This window comes from Manis pentadactyla, chromosome 1 (genome assembly GCF_030020395.1).
Source record: "Manis pentadactyla isolate mManPen7 chromosome 1, mManPen7.hap1, whole genome shotgun sequence".
Classification (NCBI taxonomy): domain Eukaryota; kingdom Metazoa; phylum Chordata; class Mammalia; order Pholidota; family Manidae; genus Manis; species Manis pentadactyla.
Genome location: NC_080019.1, coordinates 179,803,707 through 179,820,127, shown reverse-complemented (window position 1 = coordinate 179,820,127; position 16,421 = coordinate 179,803,707). Strand labels below are relative to the sequence as shown.

At 47.9% G+C, this 16,421-nt stretch overlaps 1 protein-coding gene across 4 annotated transcripts in view; it reads left to right on the top strand.

The window, feature by feature from the left end:
* The window catches only part of ITGB5 (integrin subunit beta 5), a 140,660-nt gene that overhangs the window by 56,447 nt on the left and 67,792 nt on the right, over positions 1-16,421 (top strand). For all 4 annotated transcript variants that reach the window (XM_036905410.2, XM_036905402.2, XM_036905392.2 and 1 more), the window contains exons 6-9: positions 3,243-3,404; positions 4,820-4,915; positions 6,668-6,757; positions 13,279-13,413. In XM_036905410.2, the coding sequence (XP_036761305.2) occupies positions 3,243-3,404; positions 4,820-4,915; positions 6,668-6,757; positions 13,279-13,413 (483 nt within the window). The remainder of the gene's footprint in view (positions 1-3,242; positions 3,405-4,819; positions 4,916-6,667; positions 6,758-13,278; positions 13,414-16,421) is intronic.

The window sequence follows — 16,421 nt, the reverse complement described above, 5'->3', positions numbered from 1 at the left end:
CAAGTGTATACAGTTGACCCTTCAACAATACAGAGGTTTGGGGTGCTGAGCCCCCCATGCAGTTGAAAGTCTGCATATAACTTTTGACTCCCCCAAAACTTAACTATGAATAGCCTTACTGATAATGTAAACAGTTGATTAATGCATACTTTGTATATTGTAACATTATATATAATATTATATAGTATCCTTATAATACAGTAAACTAGAGAAAAGAAAATGTTTTTACAAATTGTCACTAATGTCCAACATTTTTTCCCAATGTATTTATTGAAAAAACTGTGTGTGTTAAGTGGACCTGTGCAGTTCAAACCTACATTGTTCAAGGGTGAGCTGTATGTAACTTTATAAGAATCTGCCCAGCTGTTTTCCAGAGTTGCTGACACATTTTATTCTCTAGCAGTTCTGAGAATCCCAGGGGCTGTACAGCACTTGGTATTGTCTGGGTTGGTCCATTTGCTTTGGAATAGCCGTCCAGTGGCTGTTTCATGTGGTTTAACGTTCATTTCCTCAACTGCTAATGGTGCTGGGGGTCCTTCTGTGTGCTTGTTTCCATCCACATCTCTTCTTTGGTGAAATGTCTGTTCAAGTCTCTACCTTTTAACTTCAGTAGTTTGTTTCCTTATTAGTTGCCCTAGGTGAGTTCTTTAGATACTCTAGGTACACGTCCTTTGTCAGATTTTTATGTTTTGCAAGTATTTTCTTCCAGTCTGTGCCTTGTCATTTCATTTTTTTAATGTTAGCTTTCAAAGAGCAGATGTTTTTAAGTTTGACGAAGCCCAGTTCATCAGTTTTTTATCTTATGAATTATCTAAAAAATATTTGCCTACACCAAGGTCACAAAGATTTCCTCCTATGTCTCCTTCAGAAGTTTTATAGGTTTAGGTCCATAATCCACTTTCAGTTGATTTTTGTGTACAGTGAGATATGGGTTGAGCTTCATTTTTTTATAGGGATTGTTCTAGTACCTTCTGTTGAATTGACCATAGACGTGTGGGTCTGTTCCCACCCTGTGTCGCTGGTTGATGTGTCTGTGCTTTCGCCAATACCACGCTGTCGTGATTACTGTATCTTTATCATAAGCCTTGGCCTGAGATGATGACCCCCCAACTTTGTTGTTCTTTTTCAAAATATTTGGCTCATCTCCATTGTTTGCTTTGCCATATAGATTTTAGAACCAGCTTGTCATTTTCTCAAAAAGGCCTTTCTGGGCTTTTGATTGGGATTGTATCAAATCTGGGGATCCACTTGGAGGAGAAATGACATGATGCTTCCAACAATCTCTCTGTCCATCTATTTAAGTCTGGTTTTCTTTAAGGTTCATAATATACACTGTCAAATTAAAAGTCGGTCTCCTTTATCGTAGGGTGTTTAGCACATTGCTGTGCACTTGTGAGTAAGAGACTCACCTTTTCCTGCAAATGATGCTGCTGGTTTCCATTCTCTTGATTATGCTTTATTTCCTAAGCATCTCATCCCTCCCTTCCACACTCCATGGTTTATAACGTATTGCTTTATTTATTTCAAAGTTTTAAACTCTTTGTTAAAGTGTAGTATACATACAGAAAACTGTATAAGAGTGCATCTCAGTAAATGTTTGCAAGGTGGAAATGCCAGCTCAAGAAACTGAACATTACCAGCAATCCAGAAGCCTCCTTGTGACCCCTTCCGGTTAGTACTCCCCCTGGTCTTGCCACCAAGGGAAACCACATCTCGACTTCTAACCCTACACATTAGTTTTGTCATGGCTTAGAATTTCGTTGCTATAAGGGATCTCCTAAATTGCTTATTCTAGGACCTGAAAATGTGCTGGCCTTCTCATGGTGCTTTTTCTGTGCCTGGACCGCCCACCCATCTCTTGTGCTGAGAAGAACTCATTTCTTCTCTCAGCGTCCTTGAAGATTCTCCATACCCTTCCAGCTCAGCCCTAGTTTCATCTACCCTGGGAAAGCTTTTCCTCCTCCTCCTTTCTGGTTTCCATTGACATTGTATTTACTGTCATTAGCACGTTAATCACAGTGTCCTGGAGTTGGGTTTCCATTGGACTGTGAGCTCTTGGAGGTCTGGAACTAGCTGCTGGCAGACCCAGTGCCTTTCATGGGGCCTGGCACACAGGAGGGGATCAGTAATGGTATGTTGGATGAGTGTTGAGAATCTAGGAAAATGATTCCCTAAAAGGTTAAGGTCCTTGATCACAATAGGCCTCTGAGCTTTCAGTCCTCACTGGCTTCTCTTCAAACCCTTTTCTCCCTCATGTTATTCTGATTTTCTCTGATTTATTTTTATTTCCATGCTGCTTTTGGAGTAAATGAGAAAATACCATAGCTCTTTAAGGCTGTCTTATCCATCATTATAGTGATAAGAAAGAGAGGATGGTACCTTCAACACCTCATGTGCCGGAAGAGCAATAGCATCTTAATTTATAAAGTCTGTGAATGCAGTCTCTTGCTTCAATGTCAAGTGTGCGGACATTGACGTGTGTGGATACTCTCAGCAGTGTTTAAATCTTTTTCATACATCCACTCTGCTACCAACATATTTTAGGAGGCCTTTTTGCTGTTAATGAGAAGGCAACCATATCCCGGTCTTTGTTGCTTTGCATCAGGATCTAACTGCTGCTCATAATAATAACTGGGAGTGTTTGATGTAGTGTTGTAGTTGGGGCCACAGTGGCTAAATATGAAAAACAGTCCTTTTCTTGAAATACAGATTGTTTTCAGTTGTGCCACTGACTGAAGCATGGATACATTTCATATAATGAATTAATAAAGGGAGAAAAGAGCTAATCTGGTTGACCTTAAATACCAACCTCCAAATAGTTGGAGTGGTTTACACCTACCAGCTGAGGTGGCGAGTTTACCAAGTCCCCCAGAGACACAGCCAGTTCTGGGAGAGAGTAGGTGAGGCCGAAGGGCAGTGCCCAGGAGAGATAACTGCCAGGAACAGCCGAAAGGGGCAGGGAAAGTGTGATGGTCTGGAGGGGCCTCCGGGTGCATGGGCCTGTGTGGACCAAGCTGTGGAGATTTGTCTCTGTGCGTGGGCTTCCCCATCCAAGCTGGGTCTCTGAGCTCCAGAGTCCCTTCGCAGGGTTTTTCATGAGTGCTTCTCAGCTGGGCACAAAGGGGAGTGCTTCTGATTCAGACCACGGCCTCTGGAGACAGGCCAGTGTCCTGTCTGATGTCCTGGGGCAGGCTTGGGCAGCAGCCAGAAAGGCTTTGCCCCCATCAGATCTCTGTCCTTAGGAGAAGATCGGCTGGCGACAGGACGCACTGCACCTGCTGGTGTTCACGACAGACGACGTGCCCCACATTGCACTGGATGGAAAACTGGGGGGCCTGGTGCAGCCGCACGATGGCAAGTGCCACCTGAATGAGGCCAGCGAGTACACCGTGTCCAACCAGATGGTGAGGGCCGGGCCCCCGTGCTGCTCCAGGGGCCCTGCCGGTGGTCCGAGTGCCCACCTGCCTTTGAAACCTTCCTCTGATCTCTGCTCACTGACACTCCAGTCCTTTCTTGGGACTGGGTTTCTACAGCATGTTTTCCAAGGGGCTTCCAGAAGTCCTCTTAGAACATTTCTCAGGGATTTCTGTAGCCGGTTCGTCTTTCTGCCACTGTGCAGCTAGCTGGGAGTGTGTAATTGAAGGAAGAGGACCCCAGGAGATGGTAGATCTCAAAGGGGAGAAGTCATATACAGGGGTGGGGGTGGGGACTGTGCTCCGGCAGAAACCAAGGCTGGGAGAGAAGTTACAAAGCAAGACAAGTGAAGACAAAATGTACCGACCTGAGAAATGGGTTCCCAGAGGCATGGAGTTCATCGGTGTCAGGAGTGTGGGATCAAGGACCTTCCGCTCTCAGTGGTCTGTGACCATGACCGTGTCATTTAAATGAATTTATGCAGAATTTCAAACATAATATAATAATAGATAGACCAGTAAAATGAACTCCTGCATACCTATCACACAGACCCAACAACTACCAAACCTTGTCACACTTCCTATGCAATTAAAAAAAAATTACCCTCTTCCTTCCCAAATCCATCATGGTGTCTGGCCAGAGAGAAATTCTGATTTTCTTTGCTGGACAAGTCCATTTTCTCCAGTTTCAAGGCATGGCTAGTGTCCAAGCCTTCCATGTTATCCAAGAATAATGAAGTCTGTAAAAAACAGAACTATGGAACTGGGTAACCAGAGAGCAGATGAAGGCCCCTGTACCTGTCACCAGTGTTTAACGTGTCCAGGACCTTGTTAAACTACCTGTCAGCCTCCTCCCTCCTCCCTGCTAGAGCCCCTCCCCCAGCACAGTCCACCTTTTAGCCCAGAGGTCAGCAGCCTCTTCTGCCCAGTCTGGGCCCCGCGCAGGACTGAGTGGGACCTGTGGGGGGCATTGGCAGCCCCAGGTGTTGGGCACAGGGAAAAGAAAATAGGGCAAAGTAGTAGGGAGGGGAGGTCTCGACAGGAGAGAGGGAGGGTAAGGGTGGGGACGGGAGACGGTAGGATGTGGTGACGGCTTGTCAGGGCCTCCTGCTTTGCCCTACCTGCCGAAAGGAGGGATGTGCGGGATGCCCAGGCAGGTACAAGAAACCTCTCCTCACGCCTCCGTCCTGGCGTGGGCGGGTGGGAGGAGCGTGTCTGGTTTGGTGGGTGCTGGGGGGGTTCCTTCCTAGAGTTTCAAGCTGCCAGTGGGGCTCAGCTATTAAGGGGCATAAAGGGGAAGATGCTTTCTGTGGCAAGGGATGAGCTCCTGAGTACGTGTTGGAGTCAGTTGCTGGTATCTCACCCGTTATGAATGTTAACAGCCTTGACTTTTGCCTTGGCCCTAGGACTACCCATCCCTTGCCTTGCTTGGAGAGAAACTGGCAGAGAATAACATCAATCTCATCTTTGCAGTGACGAAAAACCACTACATGCTTTACAAGGTGTGCCTGGAGGGAATGAGGGAGGCTGGTGGCCTGAGTCTGGGGGCCGTGCTGCCCCCAGGTGGGTGCAGGGTTAGAACATGGGGTGAGGTGGAGGGTGGGGAAGCGGGTGAGGGGTGCCAACAGCCCACTCTGTGTCGGGGGCGAGTCAGAGGAGGGTAGAGTAGAGCGCTGTCTTGATCTAGTAGAAAATAATCACGTGAAAGAAGCTATTAAGCATTCACCTAGCAGTGCCTGCCTTCACAAGGGACTTAAACATATGGAATTTAATTTGATCCTGAGAAAAACTTTGGAAATCGTATGAACTCCTGTTTTTCAGGTAATGAAATGGGTACACACAGGAGTAACTCTAATAAGGAAGGACAATGTAAAATGAAAATGTACAGAAAGAAAACTAAAGCATGTAAGCAGGTCGTCAGTCATGCTAAGATTCCAGAGTTCTATGCCCTGCCCGCAGAGTGGGGGCCTGGGGGCTCGGTCTGGAGCGGGAATTCCCAACGAAAACAATGCTTGCCTGGAGTGAGCAGAGCCGAGCGGTCTGTGAGTGAGGCGGTGCTGTCGAGGCGACCTGTTCCGGGATACCCCCTGGGTCAGCACTATCAACTCCCCTTGTGAATGTGATCTTTCCCATAGTCCCATTTCGGACTAGAAGCAGTGTTCATGTGAGCTGCATGTGAAGCCCAGCTCATCTCTGACAGAGGTTATGAGAGTTCTGTCAGGAATCCCTCCCCAGCCCTAGGACGGCCAGCCCCGGTCCCCTCTCTGTACTGCCCTTAAATATCTACAAAACAACCTCTGTCTGATTGTTTTTCTGTTGCTCTGCCTCAGATTATCACTGATAAAATGCCATTTACATCTTCCTGAGTTAGTTATCTTCTTTCAGTCTGAATCAATTTCAGAAGATATCAAGGGAAGAGAATTGGTTTTTCTTTTTGTGTGGTGGAAGATGCCAGGATAAAATGTATCCGTTTACAAGTAGCATTTTTAGGTAGATCTGTGGCACAGACTGTGCTTCTAGATGCTTAAGAAGAAGAGATCCACCCTGGCTGAAGCCATCCTTGCTCAGAACCAAGGACGTCGTGCTCGGGGAGGAGGCCCATCCATCCAGTCCAAGGCAGGCTGAGGGCAGTGGGTGTTTCTAGATGTTTAATAAGTGACATTCTCAGGGGTTAGTACAAATGAAAGAGGAAAGGCAGCCACTTCAAGGCCAACTGCTGCACTACAGGACTTCACCCAGAGCTACCTAGATGTCCTTGGCGGGGCACCATTCACGTCTCAGCTCCCGGTCAAGAGAGGCTGTATCTGTGACCCTAGGAAATGTTTCCTCTTTCACTGCTGCTAAACAGATTGAGGGCATCCTTGAAGCAAGCCTGGGAATCCCTGTGTAGACGAGGGGCGACAAGGCAACAAAATAAAGAAAGCGTTGACCCGAGAGGATGGTATTCGGGGAGTTGTCATTACCTTGCCAGAGGGGCGGGGTCTCCAAGAAGGAGCATGACCTTTTACTTAGGAACAGAGCCTGTCAGCCCTTTGCACTCAGCCCCTGGGGAGCCCCACCCCACAGCCCGGCAACAGCTCTGCTCCCCTGTGCTGGCCCTTCATGCCTTCCCTGATGGCCTCAACACCAGTTTGTGGTGTGAGAGAGGGGCAGGGCCTGGCGCTGGGGGCCCTTCCTGCCCTAGCGCAGCAGTGTTTGCTTTTTGACAGCATGAAGGGCAAAATGGGCTTATTTCTTTCTTTTTTTTTCCCAAGAATTTTACAGCCCTGATACCTGGAACAACTGTGGAGATTTTACATGGAGACTCCAACAATATTATTCAGCTGATTGTCAATGCATACAGTGTAAGTCACGGGGTCTTCCCCCTCTGCCACCTCCCCCAGCCTGCTCCCGCTGAGGCTCCGGGGGCTGACGTAGACTCAGTGGGCTGCGAACTGGGTAGGGGCCCTTGGCTCTGCCTCTTGAGTTTGGCACCTTCCCCTTTCTGTCGGTTCAGTGGAGACGGCCACCCTGCTTGATGCACCCCTCCCCCTTTGCCATCTTGACGCTGAGCATAAGCCTGAGCCTGGTGAGCAGCAGGTGGCTCGGTCAGACTCCAGTGCCTGGACGCACTTGGGTTCTGACTTCCTGATAACCCGGCCTCATCGGAGCACCACGCTTGGGGGGGTACAGGTGCTCTCCACCCGTTCTGTTCTCTGGGTGATCCTGCCCCTGTGTTCCCTATGGTGAGAAGCAGGAAGCATGCATGCTGACCTCACCTGGCAGTGGGCAGCACAGCAGAAATTCCCTGGCTCGTGGAGCTGTGCGTAGAGCTGCAGACTAAAGTGGGATCAGAGAATCCAAGAAGACTCAACGACAGGTTTTCTGCCTACACACTTAGGACCTGTGGCGGTCGGTCTCCCTTTCAGAGGGAGCCTGAGCAGGCTGTTGAGTCGGGCGGTTGTGGCCCCTCACACTGCCTTGGCCCTGCTGTGCCTGGCGCAGCCGTACAGATGTGGTTCAGGAGTCACTCCCGCATCCAAGCCAACCCTGTGATTCCCAAACCTCTCTCCTTCCTGCCCTCCTTTCCCCCAAGCCCTGACACCCAAGAAGTGCTTGACTCAGACCTACCTTTTCCCAGGTGAGTGGCAGGCCCTTTCCTGTGCTGGGAAGTGTGTCCTGGACCTGGCAAGCCCCACATGGGTGTGGCTGTCAGTGTCCACCCGGCCCTTCACAGGGCCAGGTAATTCCCCAGTTAGAAACCAGAGTGTATCTTCCTATTAAAGCAGAGTTACATGTAAATATAGTTTAAGTAGCTCTATTAGTCCCAAACTTATGTACCATAGGCTTGTGGGCTAACCTGGGAACCATATTTCTGTCATAGTAGCATTAACTGCTATGGGATCACACGTGTTAGAGAAATCATCTTCCTTTCCCAGCTGTGATGATTTACAGGTATTTGGCACTCTGCCTTTGTCCACCTGACTGATGCAGGCGTTCTCACTCACAAAATCCCACTCAGCTACCGCAGGAGCCACAGGTCGCGCCCTGGCCGCTGGGGAGCCCGGTGCTGGGGGTGTGGCCAGTCCTCCCTCAGCCCCTGGAGCCTGGTGTCCTGAAGCTGGTGAGCTGGGCAGCAGAGAGGATTTGTGGCTAGTTTTCTGTCCTGTTGCATTAAGGTCCTCCTCCTTCCACAAGCCTCTGAGTCCTAACTGCTGGAACTTCCTGTCGAAGAGAACCAGAGTCCCCCACCCCCACCCTGTTCTTAGAACTCAAAATCCAGTGAGACGAGGTTTCCTGGTCACCTTTACACTTGAGGTTTTCAGGGTTCCCCAGTGAGAGGCAACGTGAAATACCAACAGGGCATCTGTGAGCACGTGTGTGAGGCAGGGGTCCGGGGCTGCCACTGTCACCCTCTTCCCGAGTGCCACTCCCCACTGGGAGTCTCTGGTCCTCGGGCTCTGGACCCTGAACTCAGGGAGTCAAAGCGAGAGCCAGACCCCCTCCCTGTACCGCGTCCCCATCCCTCTGGGGGCGTCAGGGCTTGAAGACCCCGTGGGTCAGCAGTGGGGCTGCTGCCAGACCTAGTATCGCTTGTGGGGCGACCACAGCCTGCCTCCGACCATGCCAGGGCCTGTAGAGAAGAAAGAGCTGAGGAGCAGCCTCATCCTGGGCTGTGGGTGGGGTGCGGATTTCTCCTGGCTTTCTGGGGCCGAGCCACCTCCCAGCATTCCCATCCTCGGGCAGCTCCTGGGCAGCTGGCTGAGAGGCCTTGGGCTCCCCCTGGAGCATTCCTGCTGAAGGCCCTGGCCCCCCGCTCCTCCTGGCTTTGGTAGAGGAGGGCATGGGGACTCCCAGTTCCGTAGAACTGCTGGGGGAACAGTGTGTCCCAGAAGTGGGACAATGCTCTGCTCAGGCTGTGTCTCACGTGGCCGAGTGGTTCTGCATGTCCATACTTGTGTGTGGGAGGGCCTGCTAAAAACCAGGGAGCGTGAGGCTGTGGGGGCCCCTGACTGGGGTCTCACAAGTGCTCAGTGGCGGCCTTCCTCTGAGCTTTGTTGCCCTGGCCCAGCACAGGGTTCATGATACATAAATTCGTCGTCGTAATGGAAGTCAGGGACCTGGGGGAGCATGCTGTGTGCGGTCAGTGGAGGTCAGGAGCGGGGTGGGGGGCCCTCTCTGCTGCTGAGGGGTTGGGGCAGGGACGAGTGGAGGAGACGGTTCCTTCCTAGATCCTGGGATGAACAACCTGAGCAGCCTGGGGAACCGAGAGCTGTAGCTTGGCCCAGGGGGAGACTGGTTCTTGTGAGGACGTGTTGGGAAATCAGCTATGGACGAACATTGGCAACTCAACTCTGTGAAAATGGGCGATTCCGGAATACTATCAGCAATGTTCAAATTCAGTGGAAACTTCTAAGCCAGCTTTATTGAGGGATCATTAACATAAACTGTACAGATTAAAAGTTTACCATTTGATGTTTTGACATACATTACCACTATCAAAATATCGAACATGTCCATCACCCCAAAGAGGTGGGATCCTTGGCAATTCCCTACTTCCGCTTCGCCCATCAGTGGAAATTTTAAAGAAATGTATTAAATACCAAAATGTGAAATGGTAAGGTATTTGGAGCAAAGTCTCAGTAGTGGAAGCCATGTTGGGGCCCAACACCGATTAGGACTGAGTTCACTGGCTGCCGTCATTTCTGGCAAATGGGAAGGCCCGGGCTGGGCCTCAGCCCGTTGCTTGTTTTCCTGGATTTGAGCTGAGCAGAGGCCTCTGGGGGTATGTGTGTACACTTTGACCTGCAGCAGAGGCTCTGCCTGGCTCTGGCTGGCCTTCTGCGTGCCGTCTCCCTGGCCAGGGACCAAGCACAGTTCTGCCCGGACCGTTTGCTTTTCTGTTTCGCCTCACCATCCCAGTGCTTCATGCCGGATTTCATGTGAGTCATGCAGCACAGGACTAAGTCTGGGTGTTGACGTTTATGTAGCCTAGAGAGCTGGTAAACTGTCTGTGGGGACATTCTGGAAAGATTTCGGTCGGATCCCGTGGAGCAGACGAAGTGGTTGTGGTATTCAGCTTGGCCGAGGAGGGGGCGGGTGGAAGGGGTATGTTTGATGTCTTGTGGAAGCAGATCTGTTGTGTGCGACTTTCATAGTGGGAGATCATCGACTCTGGGCTTTGATCTGTAAGTTTTTTCTTGCTGTGCAAACTTCCTCGCTGTGAGAGACCACCATGTCCTCCCAAGGGAGTGCAGCAGCATGGTGCCCCGCTGTGCAGTGGATGCTGGTGAGAGGCCCTCTTCCAGGGCTCAGAGATGGGGCCCTGGGTGCACACACGCATTGTATCACATTGAGAAAGGGGAGGTAGTGCCTTTTCCGGGTGAGAAAAAACAGAAGGAGCTGGAAACCATTAGAGTTGCATGTGGAGGGTGACATCAGAGGCCACGGTTATGTATTTTTCCTAGCGAAGCACATGTTTCCCTTTTTGATGTTGCCATAAAGTCTGCTTTGACCCATTTGACAGCTGGCCTGACTTATAGCAGTTGCACATGTGACCTAGCCTGACCGTGTATTGAATAGCCTTTATACTTCTAACATTCTTGACCTCGTCTCTTTGTCCTAGGATGAGGACTAATCTGGGGCAAATCTGGTAGGAGTTAATTGACTTTTAGGAGCCACGCATAAGCCTTCATGAGAAGAGCTGCATTGCCTGTGGCCTTGGCCCTCTGCTATGTCTTGTACTCCATCATTGTTCATTCAGTCATTTGCCCAGCAAATGTACACCAATGGCCTAGGCATCAGGCTGCACCTTGGGAATCAACAGTGAACAGAACAGAGGCCTGCCCCCAGAAACTAGGAGTATTACAGGAGAGACCGACCCTTAAACACCAGGACACAGCCTGGCCACCTGCACTTCCCAAGGTCAGAGCCAGTTTCCGAGGAAAGGAGTGAGTGTCGGGCGGGCTAGTTGCAGAGAGTGAGGCAGGGGGATCACAAAGGCCTGGCTCTGTCCTCAGCGACCCTGTATGAGGCCTTTTCTCGGTCTCAGTTTCTGCCTCAATAAATTATCTCCACAGTTCCTACCCGCTAACATCTTAGGAATCTCTGATTCCAGAGACTGTGTGAGGGAGCAGGAATAATACAAACTTCAGATCAGAGCACAGGGCTCTGGGGACTTAGGGCCAAAATAGAACACAGGATTCAATTTCCTTCACAGTTACCAAGTCATTGAGTAGGCGTCCCAGCAGTCTGCAGCCTCCGGTCTCTGTCCACTCACTGCCAGGCGAGAACTGATGCTTCCTCCCAACATCTTGTTTACGAGCCGGAGGGCCCTCGGGTTTCATGCAACTGATCCCAAGTAATGTTTTACATAGCTCCAATCTCCCTAGCCCTGTTATCATATACTATTTTGCTCCACCCTCATACTTGTTCATAATGAAATATTTTTGTAAAAATTTATTTTGTCTTTCAGAAATAATTTTATTTCAATTCCTTGCTCTAGGGCTAAGACCCTTAGCTATGCTGTTAAAACATCAATCTTTCCATCCAGCCTTCATTCAACCAAAGCTTTCAGTTACTTTTAGGGAGGAAGATGTTATGGCCCTTGGAATGTGCAATTCAGTGGGGAAATAGAGTTGTCAGCAGCGAATCCCGTCCAGCAGGAGAATGCTGTGTGTGCAGGGTGGTGCTCTCGCAGCCCTTTGCTGGTTGAGGCTGGCACTTACAAGAGGAAGTGGATTTAAGAGAGTGAGTATTTTTAGACTTGTAGAAGCAGACAATTTGTTGCAAAGGGAGAGACTATTTTTTGCAGAGAGTATTTTCAACAAGCTGTTAATTTGTTGGGAAAACTGCATTTTAACATACTTAAGTTTAATACTACATGCTCAGCATAAAAGAAGAAAAGAAGCCCCACGAGATCAAGAGGCAATTCTGCTGCCATTCTGTTCTGTGCCATTTTCCCTGCAATGCACCTGGGAAGGGAGGTGGGAGCCTGAAGGGCCATCGGTAGATCTTGGGGTCCATGTGTCTCAGTGTTTACATCCTGCTATACTGGGTGTATTCAGTGTATAAAAAATCTTTTTTCTTTTTTTGGTAAGATACGCCACTAAATATAAGCCAGTTCATTTGGCCTCTGTTTCCAAAGTACATCCTCCTTAGATATTTTCAATGGCAATTTTTAAGTTTAACAGACATACAGAAAGTTGCAAACTTTTCCCAAATTAAATATACCTGAGAATTCAGTACCCAGGTCCAACAAAATATCATTAGTGCCCAGAAGCCCCTATTGGTCCCTCTTCTATTACTGTCCCCCAAGGATCATCATTAGTTTTGAATTTCACATGCATAGAATCACACAGTACGTATGCCCTTGTGTCTGGCTTCTTTCAGGCAGTGCTGTGTCAGGAGCTTCACCTGTGTCATGGCACGTAGTCTTATTTCACTCATCCTCATTAATGTGTGGTAGTTGACTGTGAATTTTTTTTAACAAGTCTTTTCTAGTGTTGATTGGCTTTAGTGTAGTTCCCGTTTGTAGCTATTATAGGGGCAGTGTTTCTGTAAACATACTTGGACGTGTCTTCTGATGAGTACGCCCTTCTGCTGGGTATAATGCTGAGTGAGTTGCTAGGTCTAAGGCAGACCTAAGCGTCAGTAGGTGGTGCCTGGTGGGTTTCCAGCAGGGTGTGAGGGCCCCAGCTGCTCCACAGACTTTCCAGACTTGGTATTTTTGGCCTTTTATTTTTTCTATTCTGATGGGTACTTTTGGCTTGATTTTTTTTTTCGTTCACCGTCTTGAGAACATCATCCACACACAGAGAAGATGTTACTCTCTCGGAATGTAGCTCACAAGTCCTGCATGCGGACCTCATCCGATGCAGACCGGGCGTGAGTGTGATAGGGTGGGCTCGCAGAGGAAGTGCCTGCTGAGCTGGTTTTGAAGGATGACAAGCAGCTAGCCAGGGGGAAGAGGAGAGCGACGCGCCATTGAGCAAAGGACCACTTTCTCAGGCACGTGTGAGGGCCCCAAATCTGAAGAGCACATGGCAGGACTCGGGTAGCTGCGTGCCTGAAGGAGGTGATTCTGGAGAGGCAAGCAGGGACAGAGCATTCCCCCTTGAAGCAGATAAAATTATCATATGGCAGGTGGGCCATTATCAACTTCTCTGAGCTCATAGAGGCAGACCCCAGGCCAGCTCTAGCAAGATGGCATGTGGTGAGAAGGAAAGGGGTGAGGGATGGGCAGTGAAGCAAGCCCACTGGCTCTTGCCTTGGCTTGAGACTCCTGAGTGAAGGGAAGCCATGCGGGCGTCACACAAGCTGCATGGCGAGCATTCCAGCTGCAGCCTTTCCTGAGTGGATCTGGGTTCATCTTCTCTCCATTCAGAGCATCCGGTCTAAAGTGGAGCTGTCCGTCTGGGATCAGCCTGAGGACCTTAATCTCTTCTTCACTGCTACCTGCCAGGACGGTGTCTCTTACCCAGGTCAGAGAAAGTGTGAGGGCCTGAAGATCGGGGACACGGTAAGTTCTCACCCCCCTTTATACTTGTTAACACTGGTCTTTCGTCTGATAACTTTGGCTCTTGGGCTTCTGAAAACGTCTGTGACTTATTAGAGTCCTTGAGGAGTTTGTATCCTGTCCTCCAACTCCCCATCCTAGGGGACTTTCCTAAGTCTGTTCTGCTGTGGCTTCAGGGTGCCAGGTGGACTGGTTACAAGGCTCCAGTTAGTAGACAGCCTCCAGTGCAGGGCTGCCCGAGGCTTCCTCAAGCTGACATGGGGCCCTTGGCGTTTTAAGCCATCATTAACCTTCACTTAACAGTAACAATGAAATCTGGTGGGGGAGTGTGGGTGGGCATCCGAAAGCCTGGCTTTCATTCCTTGTCTGTCCAGCTGGCTCTGTGCCTTGGGTAAACTGACCCTCACTTTTTCCTTCTGTAAAATATGAAGGAAGCCACCCACCTCTTCTGATTTGATGAGGTGGGATGGGTAACCCCACAGCAGTGGGCATAGGTGCTTTGTCTGGACCAGGTAGATGTAATTGAATGACGGGGGAGAAAGAGCATGAATGCAGATGTGTACCTGTGCACCGACCCAAGGGGTCTGCAGGAGGGAGCAGGATCCGCGGGCGAGGAGAGCGAAGATGAAGCACGGCACAGAGGCAGGCGGGCTGGTGATGGAGAGCTGCCAGCACGTCCTCCAGCGTCCCTGCTCCCAGAGGCAGGCCCTCGGGTCCATTACTTGCTCTGTTGATGGTTTCATTGTTTAGAAAAATAGAAAGGCAGAGGGAAAGTTCTCTTCCACACTTCCAAGTATCTGGCTGGAAAAGGAAAACTTATGGAGACCTTAAAAATAGATGACCGTATCTTCTGGGCATTAAGCTCTGATGACGGCCAAGGTGGGTATAGGGAGACTTACACCCTGGACTCTAGGCCATCAGCTCAAAAAGACGTAGGTAAAACTGCATGGCTGGCCACACCTCTGCATGGCCTCCTGGGCTTTCCTCATGTTCTGCAATTGGTCCTCCCCCTCCTCCTCTTCCCCAGCTGCCCTTTGCCCACTTTATGATACACAAGCACACATCTCACCTGTTCTAAATCTCACAGGGGTGCCTTGTGCCACCAAAGGGACAATTCACAGGATGGTGTCAGTGCTAAGAAAGTGCAGGACTGCTGACTAAGACATAATCTTTCCCAAGTTTCTTTTGCCTTAAAAAAAAAAGAGCTAAAGAGGGCCTAATCAAGTTGTCAGATGATAAACAAAATAAAAAATGGTTAATTGTAGTATTTAACACAAAAGGTACTCGTAGAATAAGATGACATTGCCATAACAAAATTCCTTCTGTTCTCATCTTCCTATTTATGTAAATAATTTTTTCGGTGGGAGGGTTGCTTTAATCTATGCAAATAAAAAGTAGGACTAGAATTGATGCCGATCCCTGTCTTATTTAGCAATAAGTAACATTATAGGTATATGAACTATTTGGATGAGAAATCTTCATCTCATTAAAAAGGCACTTCCAACAAAATTTTATTTTTAATACTTGTCAAATTTTTTAATATATTTGTTGTTTGGATCAATTGTAATGATTAATCCAGGTGATTTTTTAAAAAAAACACAGAAGCCTGATTGTCACAGGGCTTAAAGAGGCTGTTATAAAAAAATGGAAAGAGGCAGAAATAACCAGAAAAAACTTCATGCAAATGAATTCTATAGATCTATGGGTAGAATGTTTGGTGCAGTGTGTCAAGAAAGCTAAAGAATGATGTATGAAAAGCAGCCAAACAGGGAACACTACTTGGAGAAATAGATGCAGTGGAACAGAAGCAAGAAAGAGGATATATAGTGCACACACAAGACGCCTGGGTTTCAGAAAGGCTCTAGACAATTTCTAGTAACATCCTCATGAATAGACCAGTAGCGTGGGTTGATGACAGCACAGTTAGGCAGATTTGCAGCTGAGTAAACTTGCTTTCTAAGAATGTTGATAACATCAGCCAGAGAGAAGACTTGACTGGGGCTCTAAATGTCTGTTATCTGTTCGTGTTAACTACTGGCTTGAATTGAACTCATGGGAGACCTAACTATCAAATGTGAGAAGGTCCCAGAGCTGGAGAAAACAGATTATCTTATGAAACAGGAACACCAAGATTTAAAAATATTTATCAAAATTGAGCTGGGTTGAACTTCAGCATTTTATTTAAAAAAAAAAATAATGATAATAATAATAAGGGAGAAATGTGGGATTCACGTAAAAATCAAGTATAAAAATCAAACGAATATTCATATTTGACCTGATTGTTTATAGTTCATAATGCGTGATCAAAACCGAAAGTTTCTGTGATATGACTGCCCTTGTACTGTTCACCATGTAAGAACTTACTCACTATGTAAGAACTTGTTCACCATGTAAGAACTTGTTCGTTATGCTTCAGAAGATTGGAGACTGTTGAGAATTAGGCTTGGGGTTGATTAATGAATGTGCATTGAGTTCCCTATACAGAATATATGAGAGATGCCCTCTCAAAAAAAAAAAAGTGCTAGTAAAAAAAAATTGAGCTGGGTTGAAACCATCAGGATTAATATTTTGCATTTAATTCAGAATAATTAATAGGTTTGAGGGAACCTGGTTGGATAGTACAATTGACCCTTAAACAGTGTGGGGGTTAGGGGTAGTGACACCCTGCATAGTTGAAAATGTGTATAACTTTGACTCCCCCAAAACTTATAGCCTACTAATAGTTTACTGTTGACTGGAAGCCTTACCAATAACATAAGCAGTCAATTAACACATATTTGATATGTTATATGTATCATGTATTATATTCTTACAATAAAGTAAGCTAGAGAAAACAAAATGTTACTAAGAAAATCATAAAGTAAATACATTTACTGTACTCTATTTACTGATACTGGAAGTTTACATCATCTGTTTACAAGATGAACTGTATGGCTGTCATCAATATTGTCTTATATGATACAAAACACTGTAGGTATTGTACATACTACTAACACTAGACATCAAAAATG